The sequence below is a fragment of the Myotis nattereri genome (assembly GCF_964212035.1).
Source record: "Myotis nattereri genome assembly, chromosome: 4".
NCBI lineage: Eukaryota > Metazoa > Chordata > Mammalia > Chiroptera > Vespertilionidae > Myotis > Myotis nattereri.
Window position 1 is genome coordinate 50,579,385 of NC_138079.1, and position 20,619 is coordinate 50,600,003.

General features: G+C 36.2%; 1 protein-coding gene across 1 annotated transcript in view; it reads left to right on the forward strand.

Annotated features, from left to right (window-relative positions):
* Nucleotides 1-20,619, forward strand: part of ADGRV1 (adhesion G protein-coupled receptor V1) — a 459,909-nt gene that overhangs the window by 63,273 nt on the left and 376,017 nt on the right. The window contains exons 21-26 of the mRNA XM_081090113.1: nt 2,673-3,046; nt 9,864-10,040; nt 11,384-11,564; nt 12,548-12,750; nt 16,313-16,442; nt 19,649-19,732. Of these exons, the coding sequence (XP_080946239.1) occupies nt 2,673-3,046; nt 9,864-10,040; nt 11,384-11,564; nt 12,548-12,750; nt 16,313-16,442; nt 19,649-19,732 (1,149 nt within the window). The remainder of the gene's footprint in view (nt 1-2,672; nt 3,047-9,863; nt 10,041-11,383; nt 11,565-12,547; nt 12,751-16,312; nt 16,443-19,648; nt 19,733-20,619) is intronic.

The following is a 20,619-nucleotide window of genomic DNA, read 5'->3' on the forward strand; positions in this document are numbered from 1 at the left end:
AATAAATTGGTGAATTCTGTGGAGTGCTTTGAAAAGATCATCATTATGGTCTTTAAGCTGGAGCTGATGCTGTTTCTTGAGAAGCACATTTAGCATGTTTACACACAATATTGGTTATGTCCATTATAATCACAAATTCCCCCTCAGCCCCTCCATCTTAAGATTTGATTCTGTTTTTCATTTACTAAGGAAGTAGAGCAGCCTTTATTTGGTTATTGTGTAATAGGATATTTTCTTCTGAACCTCCTGCATTAGATATCTGGTTATGTTTATTTATTAGGAAAAAAAGATGTATTCTTACAGTATTTGTGGCATTGAATTGTTCACTTTTTGATCGCGTGAATATGTACATGTATGTGTTAACTTTGATTCCTTTGGTGATAGCATGGTGGTAGAATAAGAATGGGAAAAATTGGTGTTAGTGAGAGCTGTGTTTCTATTCCTCTGTTTAGCTTATTGCAGGGAACTTAGATTGTTTTTGAAATTTGAAACTTGGAAAGAAAATTAAAAGGGTGTCTGTAGTTTTAAAAGTTATTAATGAAATATACTATGTGTTTTATATTATAAAATACTAGGGGCCCGGTGCACGAAATTCGTGCACTGGGTGTGTGTGTGTGGGGGGAGTGTCCCTCAGCCCAGCCTGCCCCCTCTCACATACTGGGAGCCCTCAGGCGTTGACCCCCATCACCCTCCGATCGCCTGATTGGCCCCTTGCCCAGGCCTGACGCCTCCGCCAGAGGTGTCAGGCTTGGAAAGGGGACCCCCATCTCCCCCCGATCACTGGCTCTGGCCCCCGCCCAGGCCTGAGGCCTCTGGCCCAGGAATCATGCCTGGGCAGGGGACCCCCATCTCCCTCTGATCGCTTGCTCCACCCCCCGCCCAAGCCTGATGCCTCTGACCCAGGCTTCAGGCCTGGGCAAGGGGACCATCATATCCCCCCAATCCCTGGCTCCGCCCCCCACCCAGGCCTGATGCCTCGGCCAGAGGAGTTGACCCTCATCACCCTCCAATCACCAATCACCGGATCGGCCCCTTGACCAGGCCTGAGGCCTCTGGCAGAGGTGTCAGGCCTGGGCAGGGGACCCCCAGCTCCCCGCGGTTGCAGGCTCCTCCCCTGCCCAGGCCTAACGCCTCTGGCCTAGGCGTCCGGCCCAGGCAGCGGGTACCTGCAGTGGCAGCGGGGGGCGCCGCGATCGTGGGCTTCACTTTAGGCCCAGGCAAGGGACCCCTAGCTCCTGGGACTGCCAGCTTCGACCGTGCCCAGATCCCATTGCTGGCTCCACCCCTACTTCCTGCTATCACTGGCCAGGGCGGCAAAGGTGCCTGATTCTCCGATCATGGCTGGGGGGCAGGGCAAAGGCGGCCCCAGGGTTTCCGATCACTGTCAGTGGCAGGGGGCTTCTTCCTGCTTTCCCTTTCGCCTCCCTGCATTGTGCCTACATATGCAAATTAGCCACCATCTTGTTGGCAGTTAACTGCCAATCTTAGTTGGCAGTTAACTGCCAGTCTTAGTTGGCAGTTAATTTGCATATAGCCCTGATTAGCCAATGAAAAAGGTATCGCCGTACGCCAATTACCATTTTTCTCTTTTATTAGTGTAGATGTAAACGTGTACATATAATAAGTGTACAGGTAGTTGAATTTTTTTAAAACTTTAAACTCATGTAACCAGCCCCCAGATCAAGAAACAGCATTTTAGGAGCCCCTTTTGGCTCTTTTCAAGTCTCTAACTCACCACCCTGTCCACCTAGTATTGCTCTTTACAAGAGCATAAGAGTAGCCTTCCCTTTTTAAAATATATGTAAATGGAATTGAGCAGTGTACGTTTGAGTGTCTGGCTTCTTTTGTTTAGTATTGTTTATGAGGTTCATCAATATTTTTCCCTGTTTACATATTTCACTCTCATTACTATATAGTTGGTCCAGAACCACTAGAGAAGGCCTGGGACAACTGTGATAATAATGTGTAGGCTGCATGTGAACTACCCTAAGAGAGCTATCTGGGCATTGACTTGTAAAATTGCCTTGATTGGTGATCTTGATAAGGAATAGTACTTGTACTTTCCCCAAAATCACTGTCAAGCCTTGGAGAGGGAATAAGTAAAGAATGAGAATTGGTGAATTCTTGAAAAGGGCTGCATGTTGTTATTACCCAAGACTCACATATAAAGTTGTTCCTGGGAAGAAAAAGGTTTTTTTTCTACATTCATTGCATTAGTTTTATGGATAGTTATACTTGGTCCACAAAAACTTATTTTCTTAAATTCTCAATATTTGATTTAACTCAAGATGAATTTCTAACAGATCAAGCCTTGAAATTTTAAAAAAATAGTCATACTAAAGTATTAAAATTGTAACTGAGTTAAATGATTTCATTCCTAGATGTGCAAGGAAATTTTAAAATTTCCTGAAGAAATGTTTTCCAGATATATACACATACATACATACACATGTATAAAATATCCTCTAGTACAAAATATCTTAAATCCCAGTGATTATTGAATCATTTTTTCATCAAAACAGAAAGTCTTTATTTGATTATATTCTAGTTATGCAAAAGCTTTACTTATAAAACCTTTCAATACAGTTGCTTCACTTTCTGAATCACACTTGTAATTTAGGACAGGAGACTATGGATGTTGAAGCATTTAATAAACCCGTTTCTCATTTCAGGTCCTGGAACTCTGAGAATTGGGGCAGGAATGAATGGCAATGACAGATTTACAGGTCTGATGCAGGATGTGAGGTTCTATGAGCAGAAACTGACCCTGGAAGAAATTTATGAACTTCATGCCATGCCAGCAAAGAGTGATTTACACCCTGTCTCTGGGTATCTGGAGTTCAGACAGGGAGAAACCAACAAATCCTTCATTATTTCTGCAAAAGATGACAATGAAGAGGAAGGAGAAGAGTTATTCATCCTTAAACTAGTCTCTGTATGTGGAGGAGCTCGTATTTCTGAACAGAATACTACAGCAAGATTAATAATACAAAAAAGTGACAATGCCAATGGGCTGTTTGGTTTCACAGGGGCTTGTATACCAGAGGTAAGTAGTGAGCTTGAATTTTGGAGTTAAAAAATTCATTGTGGGTAAATTTGTTTGGGAGTGAGCTTTCTTTCATTCGGTAAGATTGCTTGAGTATCTATGCCCCAAAGTATGAAAGAGCCAGTGGTTGCAAATGTAAATTATAAGGTCTTTGCTCTTATAAGTTCATAGTTTGAGTCAGAAGCTTAATGAGCTGCTAGAAGTAATAACAAGTTAGCAAATGAAACTTTAGCCATTATCTTTAAACTTAATGCACTTCACAGAATATATAATTATACTCCACATGTAATTTACTTTTAAGCTACTAGTTGATTGCCACATAAGTAGGTGAAATAATATGTATTGAAAGCTTCTATGAATAATTATAATGGAAACTTTATTAAATACAATATTTTGAGGTGTTTTTTTTTTTCTGCATGCCAAATGTACTAGTACTTCAGTAGTTACAACATTCTTAGTTGTTGGGTATAAACTCCTTTCTTATCAACCATCTTGGCCAGCTTAATTAATTAGGCTGTTTTACTGTCCTTATCAGTCCTGTCCAAGTTTTCAAAGATTCGTAATCATCTTGGTTTCCTGTTCAGTAATGTGAGATCTCATGAAACTACTTTACAGGTGTCAAATGTGACTGCAACAGCTCAATGTCTGTGAAAAGATGCCAAGGAACAAGAGAGCCTTTCCCTTTGCAAGTGGTTTTAGAAGGGTATATATGCAAATTGAAGTGATTAATAAGAAAAACATGCATTGGAAGAGCATGAAAAAAAGTATCTAGGTCACAGGCTTCATTATAGCTCAAATTGGGGCATCTCATTGTCCCTCTTAGCACTTTGGATGGTGATAATCATGAGATTTACCAATAGTGGTATTTTTCTATACCAGAAAGAGACTGTCCTAGAGTAGGCAGGACCAATGTCATACAAATCTCTAACTTAAAGAAATATGTTTATTTATAATGATAATACCTTTTAATAGATACTCAGTCGTCAAAGAACTTTACATGTTGGTTTTCATGCACCTTTATGACAATCCATAATAGAACTGCAACAAATATTATTACTCCCTCCACTTTATAGGGCTATAGCCACTGAGGCTTAGAGACCCAAGCAAATAACTAACCGAAGTTGAATTATTTGAGACAAGATCAATACATAGTTGAAAGTTTCGCAGTTACTAGTACTTAATAAATATTCATTTTCCTTTCCTTTTTTTCTCTTAAGATACAATGGGATGTCTTGTGACTTCTAACCTGTCATCTTTCCTTCTATATTTCAGTATCATCATCTATTTTTTAAAAGACAGATGGCATCCATGAGAGTGTGAGAACCATTGTAGTGCCAGGGAAAGCCAGCTTCCCCTCAGTTCCTCAGGACCTGGCACCTGTCTATGGCTCTGACCTCTCCTGTAATTCTCCCCTTTGGTCCTTGTGTTGCAGTCAGACTGTTTCAGTTCCTATCTCAGGGCACCAGGACTTTCTTAGCTTCTCTCTCTGGATCTCTCTTATTCCAGCTCTTCAGGATTTAGTCATTCAAGTCTCAGCTCCAAAGATGTCTCCTCAGTGAAGACTTTCTTACTCTGTTCTTTCAATTAATCACTTTCTATTTCTTCACCTACTTTTACTTTTTTTTTTCTAGCATTGATCACACTCTTATATTTTCTTTGTTACTTATAAGTCCGTTCACTTACTGGTTATCCATTTTCACCACAAAGATGAGAGAGCTCTGAGTGTAATAAGGTCTTATTGTTCATGATCGTCTCTCTCACACCTAGAGTGGAACATAGTAGATACTCAAAAGTCTTTATTGAAATTATGAATGTGTTTTAATATCAAAAAATGAAAAGGCTCATAGTTCAGATAATGAACACTTTTAGTTTCAGTTAAACTGTGTAAACAACCAAACTGGAAAAAACCCCCAACAAACCACATAAATTTGAAAAACCTGCCTAAATAACTAATAGTTTTTGAGTATTTCTCTGGCTTTCTGGACCATTACAGTAAGTACTCTGGCTTGTCTCACAAGTTCTATATCTAGATTGGGTTGGTGTTGGTTTAGCTCCACCTAGGTATGCAACTTTGCCTGTTCCCAGAAATCTCAGAATTTGAATGAGGCCAGTCAAGCCTTTGATTGCAGAAGAGTGAACTGCCCTGTGGAGGCTGTCCCAACTATGCTAGTAGAATTGCTGGAAAGAAAAAGAAAACATGATTGGTTATTCCCCAAGCCCACATGGGAGAAATAGAATACAGTGTATTTATATTGGAAAGAGTAAAGTTTAGATTGTTAACATAGGAAAAGTGTTAATTGAGTCTAAAAGGTTGAACATTGGAATTTGATTGTCAGGAATATTACAAATTTTCATTCCTGAAACTATTAAGAATAGAAGTATACAACTCTTACTTTCATCTTAGAATGATTTGAAGACAGGGATGCTATGAAATAGTTTTATCATCATCATCGTCATCATCATCATCATCATCAATCATATTTATGGCTTACTGAAGTCATTCTCAAAGTGTAGCCCTGGGGTCTCCGATATGTTTGAGGAGTTCTCCAAAGGTCAAGCCTAATTTTATGAAAATACTAAGATGTCTTTCTCATTTTATTGACAAGTGCACTGCAGAAGCAGTGGTTGCCACAAATATGCTGTCTGGTAGTTCCTTGTATGACTTGAGGCAGAGGCACTAAACTGTATAAGTTGTCATTGCTTTATTCTGCCCCACTTGCCTGTAGTTTAAAAGGTGCAGATTTTCACATAAGAATATCTTTGATGAAGCAGTACAGAATATTAATTTGATAACACCCTGACCCTGGAATCCCTGTCTTTTTAGTGTTTCATGTCACGAAATGAGAATCACAAATAAAGCACTTCTGCTTTGACCAAACATGGTAGTTGCCCTGAAGAAAAGTATCTGCTAGTGCGTTGTGAGTTCAACTAGCTGTGCTTTTCATGGGACATCACTTTTACTTGAAAAATATGACTGACAGATTTCGGTTATTTGGACATGGGTATCTGGAATGCATTTTCATGAAAATGAAGTGAGTCAGTGACTACAAGAAAAACTACTGATAGTACTTGTTCCCAATGATAAAAATTTAAGCTTTCAAATAAAAATTAGAATTTTGGAACACTTTCATCTGCCAAAGTGAGCTTGCCTGTTTCTCAATACTTAAAAACCTTGCAGTTAGCAAGTGTGACTTATTTATTTTGTAAAATGAAATGTGTCAACATTTGGCAGATCTGTATAACTCAGTGAACCAATAGTTTCCAGATAATCAATGCATATTATTACAAAACCATGCCTGGGTAAAAAGATTGATTCAAAATGTAAAATAGACCAATGGGTTTTAATGTATTAGAGTATGATTTCACATTGCAACTTAACTCTAAGAAACTACCACTTGTCAAATTTTGGTTAAAAATATCAAGGAAGAATACCTATAGCTATCTAAAAAGACTATTAAATCCTCCCCCGTTTTTAGTTATATTTTTATACAAACCTAGACATTCTTTATATACTTAAATCAACATAAATAGCAAAAGACAAATTGATTGCAGAAGGGAATACTGAAATTTAGCTGTCTTCTCTTAAGGTAGACATTAAAGAGATTTGTAAAAATATAAAACAATGCTCCCTTATTACTAACTTTTTGTTTTAGAAGGTATACTTATTTCTTATAAAATATGTTGCTTATTTGTAAGCATGTAATGAGTTTATTATTGCTGTTTTAAAATGATTAATATATCAATATTTTTTCCAGTTTCCAGTTGTAAAATGGTAATATCAGTAGGTTTCAACAACACAAGCAAAAAAATCCTTAGTGTTCTCAATAATTTTTGTGAGTGTTCGGGGATCCTGAAACAAAAATATTTGAGAACTGCTGGTTTAATTTATGCCTAGAATTGTCTTTAGAACTTAAATTGTATGCTTATTTGCTTCATTTCCAGAAATAAAAACCACTGTCATATCTAGATTCTTCTCAGTGACACTGGAAAGTTAACTTTTTTCTTAGCCCTTTAAAAATGCTGAAGGCAATAAACACCCTTTAAAGACTTCTGAGTTGTATTATACTTTTTACATTTGTATAGACTTATAAAGTAATATCCAAGTTAAAATGAAAATATAATCACGTTAAATAATGCAAATATGTAGACTATGACATCATCTACTCTTTGGCATATTGAAAGAGATGAGAATTATTATTTTTTATTTATTCCCTCGTAACCAGGAATACCATGTCCTGGCAAAAAGTAGGCGATTAATAAATTAAAGCTGAATGAATGAATAAACCTGTATGCAGTTTGGAGCCCTGATGAGGCTTACTTTGGATCCCAAATGAAACCTACACTGAACAGATGATGGTTCTATAGCCTAGTAACCACACTCTCATGTTGCCTTCCTGTATTTTATATTTTATGTACTTTATATGTTATTTTCTCTCCACCTTATTTTTGCCCTATTTTTATATGTCCTACAATCTTGTATATCACCTAATTATAAATTAATGAGGTTGCTCTTTATAGTGATTCATAGAACTTACTAGTCTCATTATTTTACATTTATAACTAATACTTGGGATATGTTTTATGTTTATAAACTCATGACTTAAGACAAAATTTAGAGACATTTTGAGAGCATCTTTGTAAAAGTGAGAATATTATTTAACTCGGCCTGTGTTTGGTTTTAAGTGCCTGCCATATGTTATGTGAATAGATTCCTTTAGATAGAAGTGATATTGATATAATCTGATATCACTCATCATCACCAAAGCATGCGGCAAAATAAAAAATTAATTGGACGTGTAATTGTTTACCTTTAATCTTCTATTTCAATAGAGAAAGCCAATTCATGGCTCAGAATGGTACATTCTTTTTTTCTAGGAAAATACATATCAAGAACTCTTCTCAATGTTAACCTTTAAAATTACTCTTGTGCTGGTCTGAAGACTTGGCAACCGCCTGACTTGAAAGGGAAAACAGTATCGCTTGTATTGTTTCTTGTGAAAAAGGAAGTGATGATGGTTCTGATGATTATTATTTGGTGTTTTGCTCCTTCATATATTGGCCCAAACATTTGCTTGTATCATCAGTCTAAAGTCAATTAGATGAATATTTTAATAGTAGAAAAAATATTTTAATGATTTAATCTCCCTGCCTTTATCATCTTCTGGTATTATTGATAAGTTCATCCTCGGGTTCACTATTTTCCAAATTGGACAACCTTGGTTGTTTTGGGCTTCCCATGCCAGTCGACCCGCGGGCAAATAAAGGAGTCACAGTATTGCCCCTGGGTGCGTGGTCTTGTTCATTCTGAGGCACCAGAGTTGCTGCCACACTTTGGAGTAAGACTGCTGATGTTCAGTAAAACTCAGAGGATTTACTGGTACATCAAGTGCTTCATGCTCATTGATAACTTTTAACTTCCTGTTTGTAGACAAATTTCAAATCTGTCCTCTCTAGCCCTAATGCCAGTACTGAAATGGCTTTATCTAATGTTGATCAGAGTGCTTATGACTGATATGAAACCAGTGACATATATAAAGATTTATATTTTGATCTCCATTCAGTTGTAGTTTTTTCCAGTGAATTGTGTTTGCTCACATAAAACAGAAACTAAATCAAGAGACTCAGAATTTAAGCATATAAAGACCATATTCTAAAAGATAGTACAACTTCTTGCTCCATAAAATGAATAAACGCTATCTTAAAGTGTTTAGATAAAAATGTTTTCTACATAACACACACACACACATACACAACACGTGTGTATGCATATATAGAGAGTTGACTCTGCATCTCTGCAGATTCTGTATCCTTGGTTTCAACCAAATGTGGATCGAAAATATTTGAAAAAAAGTCACGTTGTTGCTGATAGGTACTGTGTAGTTGTGCAGTTGTAGTAGGCCAGTGGTGGTTGTATCTGTATGGAACATATGAACACACATTTTTTTTTTCTTATTACTGTTCCATAAGCAATACAGTGTAACAGCTATTTACATAGCATTAAATTATGTTTGGTATTATAAGTAATCTAGAGATGATTTGAGGTATAAGAAAGGACGTGTGTAGGTTATATGCTAATACTACACCTTTTTATATAAGGGACTTAAACATTTGCAGATTTTGAAATCTTTTAATGGTGTGGGTGGTCTTAGAACCAAAAATAACCTGTGGATACTGAGGAATGACTATGTTTATATGACAGAAATGTCAAAACTAAGTTAAGCAAGCCATAAATGTCTTTGACCTAACTATTCTCTCCCCACCAGGCCTTTCTCAAGGCTCTCCCCACTTGCACTTACACCACCCTCAACATGATTCCCTCTGATCCACGCAGTTATATCATGGTCAGGCCTGGAGTGTTCTCCTGATGTCATGTTTCACCCTCTCCCTCTGACTCCTGCCCCAATTGTTCTGTCTGTGCTTCACTCATAGAATTCGAGTTGTCTTTTTCTTTAGACTTATCCAGAGAAAGAACTGTGCTTTTATTTTTTTTCAAAAAATCCTTTGTATCCATAGTATCTAGTATAGTGGCTGGCACACAGAAGGTATGAATGAATGAATTATATGCACAGTTAATTTACTATCATTCTGTTTGCTTTATTTATCCCTATAAAAGAACAGGATACAATGAATGGAGTCAATTATTTATTTATTTATTTATTAGCAGGCAAAAATATTTCTGGAGGGATGTAGAAGCCTCCTTGGAGTTGTAGAAATTTACAGAACTAAGATTATGGTAAAAGGCTTGAATGAAAGCATTGTAATTGTGTCACTGATTTGAATTGCAATATAATTATAAATATTTTATGTTCAATTTCAGATCGCAGAGGAGGGGTCCACCATTTCGTGTGTGGTGGAGCGGACCCGAGGAGCTCTGGGTTACGTACATGTCTTTTACACCATCTCGCAGATCGAATCTGACGGCATTAATTACCTTGTTGATGATTTTGCTAATGCCAGTGGCACTATCACATTCCTTCCTTGGCAGAGATCAGAGGTAAACCCTACCTTTGACAGGCTCCTGGAAAGCTCTTTCTGATCTGTTCTGGTATTTATTTGCAGCTTCTTGATATTTAAGCAGTTTAAAATATTTAGGCAATTAGGTATGTGTCAGGGTATAAAATATTAAAAAATTTTTTTTTATTGATTTCAGGGAGGAAGGGATAGGAAGAGAGAAACATCAGTGATGTGAGAGAATCATGGATTAGTTGCCTCCTGCACACCCATGACTGAGCCCGGCCACGTGCCCGACCAGGAATAGAACCGTGACCTCCTGGTTCATAGGTTGGCACTCAATTACTGAGCCATGCAGGCTGGTCTAAAATATTTTTGTATTTATTTATGCAAAAGAAAATTAAGGATTTTGAATGGTGTGATGTGTGTTTATAGTTTTATGTGTACCTTAATCCCAGTATAATAAAGGTGGTATAGCTTGGAGGTTTATTATTGCAGGGTTTTGTTATTACTGATACAATGGGAAATGGCAGAATTCTGAATGGTATTTTTTCAGGCAATGAGAAATTCTTGTAACTATAATCTCATTTTATTTTTAAATTTGGAAAGAATGAGGTGATTTTTTTTTGTTTTGAATTACAAGTGCTCTCCAGTGTTACCAAAATTTTTGATGAACCATCATTGCATTTCTGAATAGATGCTCCAGAAATAAATGACACTCTTTATAAGTGAAATTGGGATGAGACCTCTTCCTAGATCAGAATTAATTTTTTAAAAAATACATTTAGTTATACCTTGATCAGTTTCAAACACTTTTCACTAAAATGAACAATTATTTTAGTATGTATCAACACTTGAAAAATATTTATTGCTTCAATTTTAATGTATACTTGATGTTTTGGAGTCACTTTTCATAGCAACATTTGTCAGCTTGCATTCTAGAGGTAAGACATCTTAAATCATCAGGCTGTTGAGTGTTCCCCTTAGTTAAAGAGCAGTGGCATTATTTTGGGTAGTGAGCACATTGGCTGTGTCATGTATTACTTTCTTAATGAAAAATTAACATTAGCTTGCCCAGTGTGGCTCAGTAGTTGAGCTTTGATCTATGAACCAGGAGGTCATGATTCAATTCCTGGTCAGGGCACATGCCCAAGTTGTGGGCTCGATCCCCAGTGGAAGGCATGCAGGAGATAGCCAATCAATGATTCTCTCTCATCATTGATGTTTTTATCTCTCTCTCGCTTTCCCTTCCTCTCTGAAATCAATAAAAATATATTAAAAAAACACACAACACAAATATAATTTAATTGCTCTTCTATTCTGGGAAGTGATAAATAATTTATACATTCTTCATTGCTTAATGCCTCTGGATTTTTATTTGTTTAGGTTCTGAATATATATGTTCTTGATGATGACATTCCTGAGCTAAATGAGTATTTCCGTGTGACATTGGTTTCTGCAATTCCTGGAGATGGGAAATTAGGTTCAACTCCCACCAGTGGTGCAAGTATAGATCCTGAAAAGGAAACTACAGATATCACTATCAAAGCCAGTGATCATCCATATGGTAACCAAGCCCTTTTGCAAGAATAATCCTCTCTTCTCTGGGTGTACTTGGTCTTGTTAATAAATTCTTAAGTGATTTTTTTACAAATGATTTATGTAGAACTCCTTCAGACCCTCTTGCTTCTAAGCTCTTGAATTTCTAAGCTCCCATTTTGAGGGACATTGCTTATGAAGGAAAATTTAAAGATTAATTTCTGAAGTTTAATAATATATTTTCAAAAGTATATGTAGGATTATTTAAAATGAATGAAAGTGTTTCTATTCATGGCTATCAAAACATTTAAAAATATTATCCTAGTGTGATAAGTTAACATCTAATTAAGTTAAATACTTTGTAATTTATTAAGCGTTAAGAAGTGGAGTTTTTATTATATAGTATATATTAAATTCTTTTGTCTTATGCTGAAAAATTATAAATTCCTTAATTGGGGAACTATTATAGAAAAACTGAAACTGTTTTCTGCATTGAAAATTTAAAGTTCTTTTATAGGAATGAAGCAAGAATATCTACTAAAAGGTCTGTGTAGGAATGGGGGATGATAAAAAAGGAATATCTGTAATACTTTCAACAATAAAGATAAATAAAAGGTCTGTGTAGGAAAAGTGGGAGGCTCTTCAACTCTGTTTTCATAGTTAAATTTAAAAAATGTATTACAAATCTTAAGTTCAAGAATGAATTCTAGAGACCCAAATATGAGTAAATGTTTGATGATATATACTTTAATACCCTTTCACTATTCTTTTTATTGATACATAGGTCAGTTTTTTTAAAGACTTTTTTGGGTAGAGATAAGAAAAATTAACACTTTAATTTTTAACATTCTGAAAACTAAACATTTTGTGTCAAAAGCATGTTAATCAAATCTTCATTAAAGTCCTTTATAAATGATCAAAACAATTGTGCAAGGCTGTTTCAAATGAATAAGAAATTCTTCCCAATAAGAAATTGGGCCAGAAGGCGCTGCCTCTCTCTGTTTCTGCCAGGCTTGCTGCAGTTCTCCACCGGGCTGCCCCCCCAGCCTGAGGACACGATGACCCTGCCTGCAAGCACTGTTCCACACGTCACGGTGCAGGAGGAAGATGGAGAAGTTAGGCTATTGGTCGTCCGTGCACAAGGACTCCTGGGGAGGGTGATGGCGGAATATAGAACAGTGTCCTTGACAGCATTCAGCCCTGAGGACTACCAGGTAAATCACTTCAGCCTTCCGAAGTGGTATTTGCTCTTGTAAAACACACAGTCCTTGGCAGGAGTGGAAGGGACGTGGCACTGTACCTGGGACATAACTAAACAGGAAAATAAGCACCGATGGCTTTTTACATTCATGTAAATTAATGTACTTCAGTCCCTTGAAGCCAGAATCTTAAATGACTATCATACTGATTTCACTGGGACCTTATATTTGTCATAGGCTTCACCTGTATTTATTTTAATGTTATAGGTTTTGTTCCGATATATTTAAAATTGTATTTCTTACACATTTTATATCCTCTTGTCTGCATCCATCAAACAAAACCAAAATGATAAAGAAATTATAGGTTCATGCCTTTCAATTTTAATTATTTTTTTTTCTCCATGTGAGAAGCAGTGTGGTACTGGGAACAAAAGTCTAGTTAAATTTCTCTTGTCCTGACATTTATTGTATCTTTACCTACTTTGGTATGAAAGATATTCCACAAGACATCTCAGCTTGGCTTAGGATTGCCTTCTCTGCATCCTCTTAAAGAACACTTTAGTTCTTATATTGTCTTCAGTTTCTAGGTAATCTGAACATTCCCACTTTCCAGTTGGATTAGCCTTTAATTTAATAACTAAAACAAAAACAACACAAACCTATGTTCCCCTTCTCCATTACTGGTGGAAAGCTAATACCTTAGGGGACATTTGTGAGGATTTTCAGCGGGCTAGATGCCCTGCTTCTCACTTGTTACTACTTTGAGTCTTTATATCTGGAAACCTGATAACCTTTGCTCTTACCAAGTCTCTATGATGCATCAGCTATCTCTGGTCTATGTTAACACAGAAGTAAGATTTTTGAAGCTGTGCATGTGAGTACATGTGTATGTTACAGGGAGGGTGGGGAGGTGCCAGGAAGGATCTGTACAGAATAGGAGACAATTGAATATCAGATATCACTGTTCTGAACTATATTCTCATATACGAAGATACAGGTGATTCTCACTACCCAGGTATTTACTTTAGCTCTCAAGTGATATTAACCAACTGATTAATAACTGATTCACAGTTGTGGGAAGTGTTCAGAGCTGGGACTCTGAGAGACAGGTAGGTGATGACATAGTCTGGGTAGTCAAGGAAGGCTTTCTTGTGGAATTTATATCTGTGCTGAACTCTGAAGTTTAAAGTTGGAGGAGAAAACCAGTAAGCTAGATCCGTGGTCGGCAAACTGTGGCTCTCGAGCCACATGCGGCTCTTTGTCCCCTTGAGTGTGGCTCTTCCTAAGCCTTAGGAGTACCCTAATTAAGTTAATAACAATGTACCTACCTATATAGTTTAAGTTTAAAAAATTTGGCTCTCAAAAGAAATTTCAATTATTGTACTGTTGATATTTGGCTCTGTTGACTAATGAGTTTGCTGACATCTGAGCTAGATGAAGGGGAAAGAATTACTTGAAACTGGTGGTAAAATGGCATGAATCAAATGGTAAAATGGCCCTAATTAGAGAAAAGCACAGGCTGGCAGAAGAACAGTAAGAAGACCAGTATTTCTGGAAAGATGAGAGATAGTTGTGGTGATAAAAGATATGGTATGCAGAGACTGGATCATTTTAGGCTTTACAGACTGTATGGCTTTTATTGTGAAAACAAGGAGAAGTAATTGAAGTTGTTATGTATTTATAAATATCATTAGGCTGATCCATGGAGAATGGAATTAGAAGATGTAGACGCTGCATGCAGAAAGACCAGTAAATAGTCCATTTTATGGAGCAAGGCAAGAAATGATAGTATCTGGGACTGGGCAGGTAACAGTGTAGATGAAATAGGTGGGCACAAGAAATATTGAGTTAAATACTCAATACAGATACAGGTAGGATTTGAGGATTGTTTAATGTGAAGGATAAAGCAAAGAGGGTATCAAAATGACTCCTTTGTTCCTGGCATAAGCAACTTGCTACTATACAACTTTGTGCTGAGGAGAGGATTAGGTAAGGCATAGATTTTAAGGAAGATCAGAATTTAAAATTCTAACAAATTATACGAAAAATTCGAGGTAGATGTTAATACTTAAGTCTGGAATCAGAGGCTAGAAATAGAAATTTGAGAGTTGGGAGCACATAAATGATATTAAAAGCCTAGAGTATGATAGTTTTGTCTAAGGAGAGAGTTTAGATTCTGATGAACAGCAATTTTTAGAGATCACATGTTAATGTGATGTTAAAATTGACAAACAACACTAAAAAGGATGAGCTGGAAAGGAAGGTAAGACAGAAGAGTGGGATATGATGGAATACTGGAGAAGAACATGTTTCCAGAGGAGGAAGTGGCCAATTGTGTAAGATTTGCTAAGGTCAAGAAAGATGGTTTCCTAAGACAGTCACATGTTATTTCTGTTAAGACTTGCAGAATTACCCCACTGACAACTATACTCCTGGAAAAGTTAATTACTTGCTTTTTTGAGCTAACTATGTGTCTTTTATTGCAGTTGTTACTCTGTTTGAATTATTGTATTACATACTTACACTTCTTCTGGAATGTTCTTGATGGAGTTAGAGATTTGTTTTCACCATTTAAAAAATATGTATATTTTTATTGATTTTAGAGAGGAAGGGAGGGGAGAGAGATAGAAACATCAGCAATGAGAGATAATCATTGATTGGCTACCTCCTGCATGCCCCCTACTGCCCACAACCCTGGGTATGTGCCCTGACTCAGGATCGAACCATGAACTCCTGCTTCATAGGTAGAGTCTCAACCACTGCGCCATGTTGGCTGGGCTGTCTTGACTATTTTTGAATCTGAAGTATTGAAAGTGGTGCCATGCACATGCTATATATGTTTGATAAATATTAAAAAAGTGAATGAATGCGTGATTAAGGGAGTTGGTACTTGGGTTGCTCATTTTACCTTTGAAATCATTAATAGTTCAATAAGATGATATATATGTTACACAAGGTAGCATTAGAAAAACTTAATATAAAAATGTATGCTCATAAGTTTAGGGGAAAATGCTTATATAAGAATAGAAAAAAGAGCCTTAAGACTGAATTTAAATAACGTTTTGTTTCTTGTAGTATGTGAAGATCTATAATATGGGAGACCTATATTATAAAGTGCAGTTTCAAGTATAGACAAGGAAAAGTTAATGTCCAATGGATCCATATTTATTATTGCTTGGAAAAACTCTCAGAACAGAAATGCCATTATTATTATGTATTATATATTTAAATTACTCAGTTATATAATTTAAGTAATTCTAAACATACTTGTTCAAGAGAATTTTGGTCATCTCATGGAATTCTTCAGAAATTTATATTTCTCATTTGCCTGGATTACATTTTTGATGAATAGGCAAATAAGAAAGAAAATTTTTTTATTTTATTTAGTTGGGGAATATTTAGTTGGAATTTATATTGAACACTATATGTATTTACTTCAGTATTTCTAATTTTATATTTACTTAGGTTCTTCTGTTTCAGTATTTAAAATAATTTTGGACAGAGAACATTCTCATTTTGTACATTCACATACAGAATAATTATAATCTAATGGATAAATCTCTCATTTGCATTTCAGAGTGCTTCTGGTACCTTAGAATTTCAACCAGGAGAAAGATATAAATACATTTCTGTTAATATAACTGATAATTCTATCCCTGAATTGGAAAAATCTTTTAAAGTTGAATTGTTAAACTTGGAGGGAGGAGGTAAGTCTGGTGATTCAAAAATATCGAATATTTGTTCACACACCATGATTGTAATTCTGTTATGGAAATATGTTCCTTTGAATTAATGTTACCCTTTTTTCCATAAATGTGTATATTGCTAGTTTTTGGAAAGAACAGTTTGAACATTAATAATTGCTTAATGTATATAGACAATCGGATGGGTCATCCCTTTCTTGGTAAAAAGAAAATGTTTTATCTCCCTACATAAATGTATAATACTAGTTTTAGAAATCAATATTAAATTCATAGTTTCATTTACATATATTTTTGCTGTGAGGATTGGTTATTTCTGAGTTAATATCTCTAATTTTTATTATAAGGATACAATCTACTGTGGTATTTTTTCCCCTTTTTATTACCTGTTGGCCTTTTCCTAAAGTAGGTGTGCTTTTAGAATGAAATAGGATAATTGCCCTGAATCACCAAATTGTAGTTGTCGGTCATAGTTGGTGCCCCTAAAATCAGTTCTTTCCTTTGATCCTTTATTTAATTTTTACAATAGCTCCTTTAGAGCTACTCCAGGTGTGGTGTAGGTAAGAACTAATCCTTTTAGGTAATCTATTATGAGGTGATTATCAATAAAACAGGTCAATAGTTCCTTATCCTCTATTTTGATATTCAGAAAGCTCTGATTATCAAAGAGTTTTGGAGTAAAAATAATCATTTTTTAGTTAAACTCCTATCTATCAAAGAGAGGCTATTTATAATCTTTATTATCCCACTTACATTTACTCTTTATGTATGTTTCTTTGCAGAAGTATTAATGTGTTTGATTTTCAGGTGCTAGTAAGGTGTTATAGAATACATGTGATATGTATCACATTACCTTTGTAAGTGTAAGAAATTTGAGAATTGTTATGTTATTCATCAGGGCAGTCTCTTCCAGTACATAACCTGGCATTATTATCTTCACTAGAGGCCTGGTGCACAAAATTCATGCACTCCGGGTGCCCCTCAGCTTGGCCTGAGCCCTCTTGCAGCCCAGGAGCCCTTGGGGAATGTCTGACTGGGAGTGGGCCTAAGCCATCAGTCAGACATCCTTAGTGCTGCTGCAGAGGCGGGAGATGCTCCCACCATCACCACTGTGCTCAACAGCTGTGAGCCCAGCTTCTGGCTGAGCGGCGCTCCCCCTGTGGGTGTGCACTGACCACCAGGGGTCAACCCTGCGTTTATCATCTGCCCCCTGGTGGTCAGTGCGCATCATAGCGACTGGTCATTCCACCATTCAGTCGATTTGCATATTAGCCTTTTATTATATAGGATATTTGATGAAGAAAGTCATAGTACTATGTATACATCATCCACAGGGAGAGATGGGGTAGGACAGAAGTATTATGATTGGCTTTTAGTATGTAGTGAGACTTTGGGTTAAGTATGCAAAATTTCCCCAACGTCTAATGAAAGCATGGGTGGGAAAGCTAGGGAAATAATTAAACAGCACTACAGTTTGGTTGACTGCATAAAACAATAAAAATATGATGGGTGGCCTGTTTGGCACGTAGCATGTTAAAATACCAGCTTTGCTTGTTCTCTATGGACAATTTCCCAGATCTCTATTATTTTCATTAATCCAAGGTCACTATAAATTATTTGAAAAGTGGTTCTCTGTATCACTTATAGTTAAAAATACTATGTAACTGAACATATGTTATTGATCATTTCCTAGTATTGATTGATAAAGAACATTGAATATTCTTCAGAAATGATATTTGTGACCGTAGAAATACTTGTGATTTTATGTAGAAATTTCTTCCCATATCTTTATAATACGCATTGCTGTGTATTGATTGAGCCTCAGTACTCATTTGAAAACCAGTCTTGCAGTTTCTTAGTAAGCAAATAGTGGCAGAGAATCTGATTTCCCCGCTACCCAAGTGAGTTGGGATGGGAGGTAAAGGAATCTAGATACTGTCCTCCACTCGCAGAGTCATATAGCCATGAGACTGCCTGAGAAGCAAAAAAGCTTGAGAGCTAAATTCTGCTGAGGGTCAAGGAATTAACCCTCATTCCATACTAGTTTGTCTATAAAACTGATTCCACCTAAGATAGCCAGCCCACTGAATAGACGTTATGTGCTAGCCAGAGTACATTGGTATTGAACTTCACCCTTCTTTCTAACAACTAGTGGATAATATGGGGGCAAAGCCATGCAGTAGATAGTCTCTGAAATCTATTTTGCCTCTTAAGTTTTTAAGACATTTCAGGTTTGGGGGTGCCATAGCTTCTCATATCTGGTATATCCCAGTCCTACTGAGGGGAACAGGAGAGCAGGACAGATCTAAGACTAGCATGCCAGTCAAGGACACCAGTAGAAGCACATTGGTATGGATGTGGACTTGCTTCTACTCCTCCTTTTCCCCCACTGCTATCATCGCTGCCCTTCCTGTCTTTATTGTCTGCAAGCATTTGGTAAAGTAATGTTGGGGGATAAGATGTATTGGAAGTAAAGATAAAAGTACTTTCTCTTAATTATAGTCCTTGTTTATTGCCAAGGTACTTTATTTTTCATAATATTATTTACTTCATCTTTACAGCCATGCTATAAAATGTAACATTTTTTTTGTAGGTGAGAAAGTTGAGGTACCAAGAGGCTTAGTGCCTTGCTGAAGGTTTTACAGCTGGTATCTCTCATAGCCAGGGCTGAAGCAGAGAGTTTTAGACTGCCTGCCTAGGGTTCTTTCCACAGTGTCAGATGCAAAAGGATAATCAAACCTGAAAATGGGGAACTATGGGAGAATTTGAATGTGTGGCTGGAGGGAAATGTTTGATGCATTTCCCTAATTTAGAATTGGTTGTTGTGATTGATAAGGTACCTGTAGGAGGCATATAGGTCTGAGTGTACCCACAAACAAATATTTTTAAAATATTTAAAATGTTAAAATAATTTACATTTCTGTAAATGAAAATTTAAAATTAAATTGGCAGAAATGGGAAATACCAATTACAGCTTACATGGAGTATTTCCGGAGGCTATGAATGATGTTTTTGTAAGTTGGTAGCTTAACTAATTTATACTTTTACCACTTAACAGATCTATCTCTTTGTGTATGTGTTTGTGGAAGAATGCATATTATTGATGAATATTACTGCATTTTCCTCTTTACTGAATATGTCTTAAGAGTTCTTAATTTTCTCATTGTGTCAATGTGTGTTGTGTGGGTTGTGTCTCTGTGTTTCTTGAAAAGTGACTGCTGAACTCTATAGGGTTGATGGCAGTGGTAGTGGTGATGGGGACATGGAATTCTTCCTTCCAACTATTCACAAACGTGGTAAGCAGCTGATCTAAGGCCGTTTACTGTCCTATATTTTAACTTTTCTTTTTAGAGACAAAAAATACTAACCAATATTGACACCTACTATTCACAAGTCCTTCATATATTTTATCTCCTTAACCATCACAGCACTTTATGAGGTATTATTTGCCCCATGTTATAGTCACTCAGCTAGAAAGTGATCAAGTCAGAATCGAGTCGGCCTGCCTCCAAAGCTTAGATTCTCATCTCTGTATGAGCCTACTGCAGTTTCCTGATTCTAATTGGAATAGAAATTTTGCTTTAATATAATTTATAAGTGATTATTGAAAAACATTTTACATAGTCTTGAATACCTAAAGAAACGTAAATAGAACATTTATATTTTCATGTTAAATGAATCACTTTAATTTTTTTTTTTTTTTTGCAAAAAGAACCATGAATCTTTATATGTTGCATTTAGTCAAACCAAATGGGAAAAAGAATTTAAGAAGAGAATAAATGAGGAGAATAAGTTGCCAATTAATGTGAGGAAATATTAAAAAGATGATAATTTTTGAAGTATATTTATATACAAACATGATTCACCTTTTCCCCTCAAATATTTTTTATGTTAGGAGAAAATACATAGAATACTTGTTTCTTAAGGGAGAACTTTCTCCTTTTTCAGAATCTCAGGTTTTATATGTTAGTGTCAGAACTCATGTTCCCACCCCTCTCATTTCTAACTTCCTTCAGTGCATCATGTAATCTCTGTATTTAATGACTACTATTTTTGGATTTGTTTACTTATTTATTTTTGCCTGCATCCATTAAACATAACAGTCGAACATCTCAGGAAAAGAATTACTTATTTAGATTTGGATACCTTTTTAGTTATAGGATTGGACTCTTTGGGACTAGGA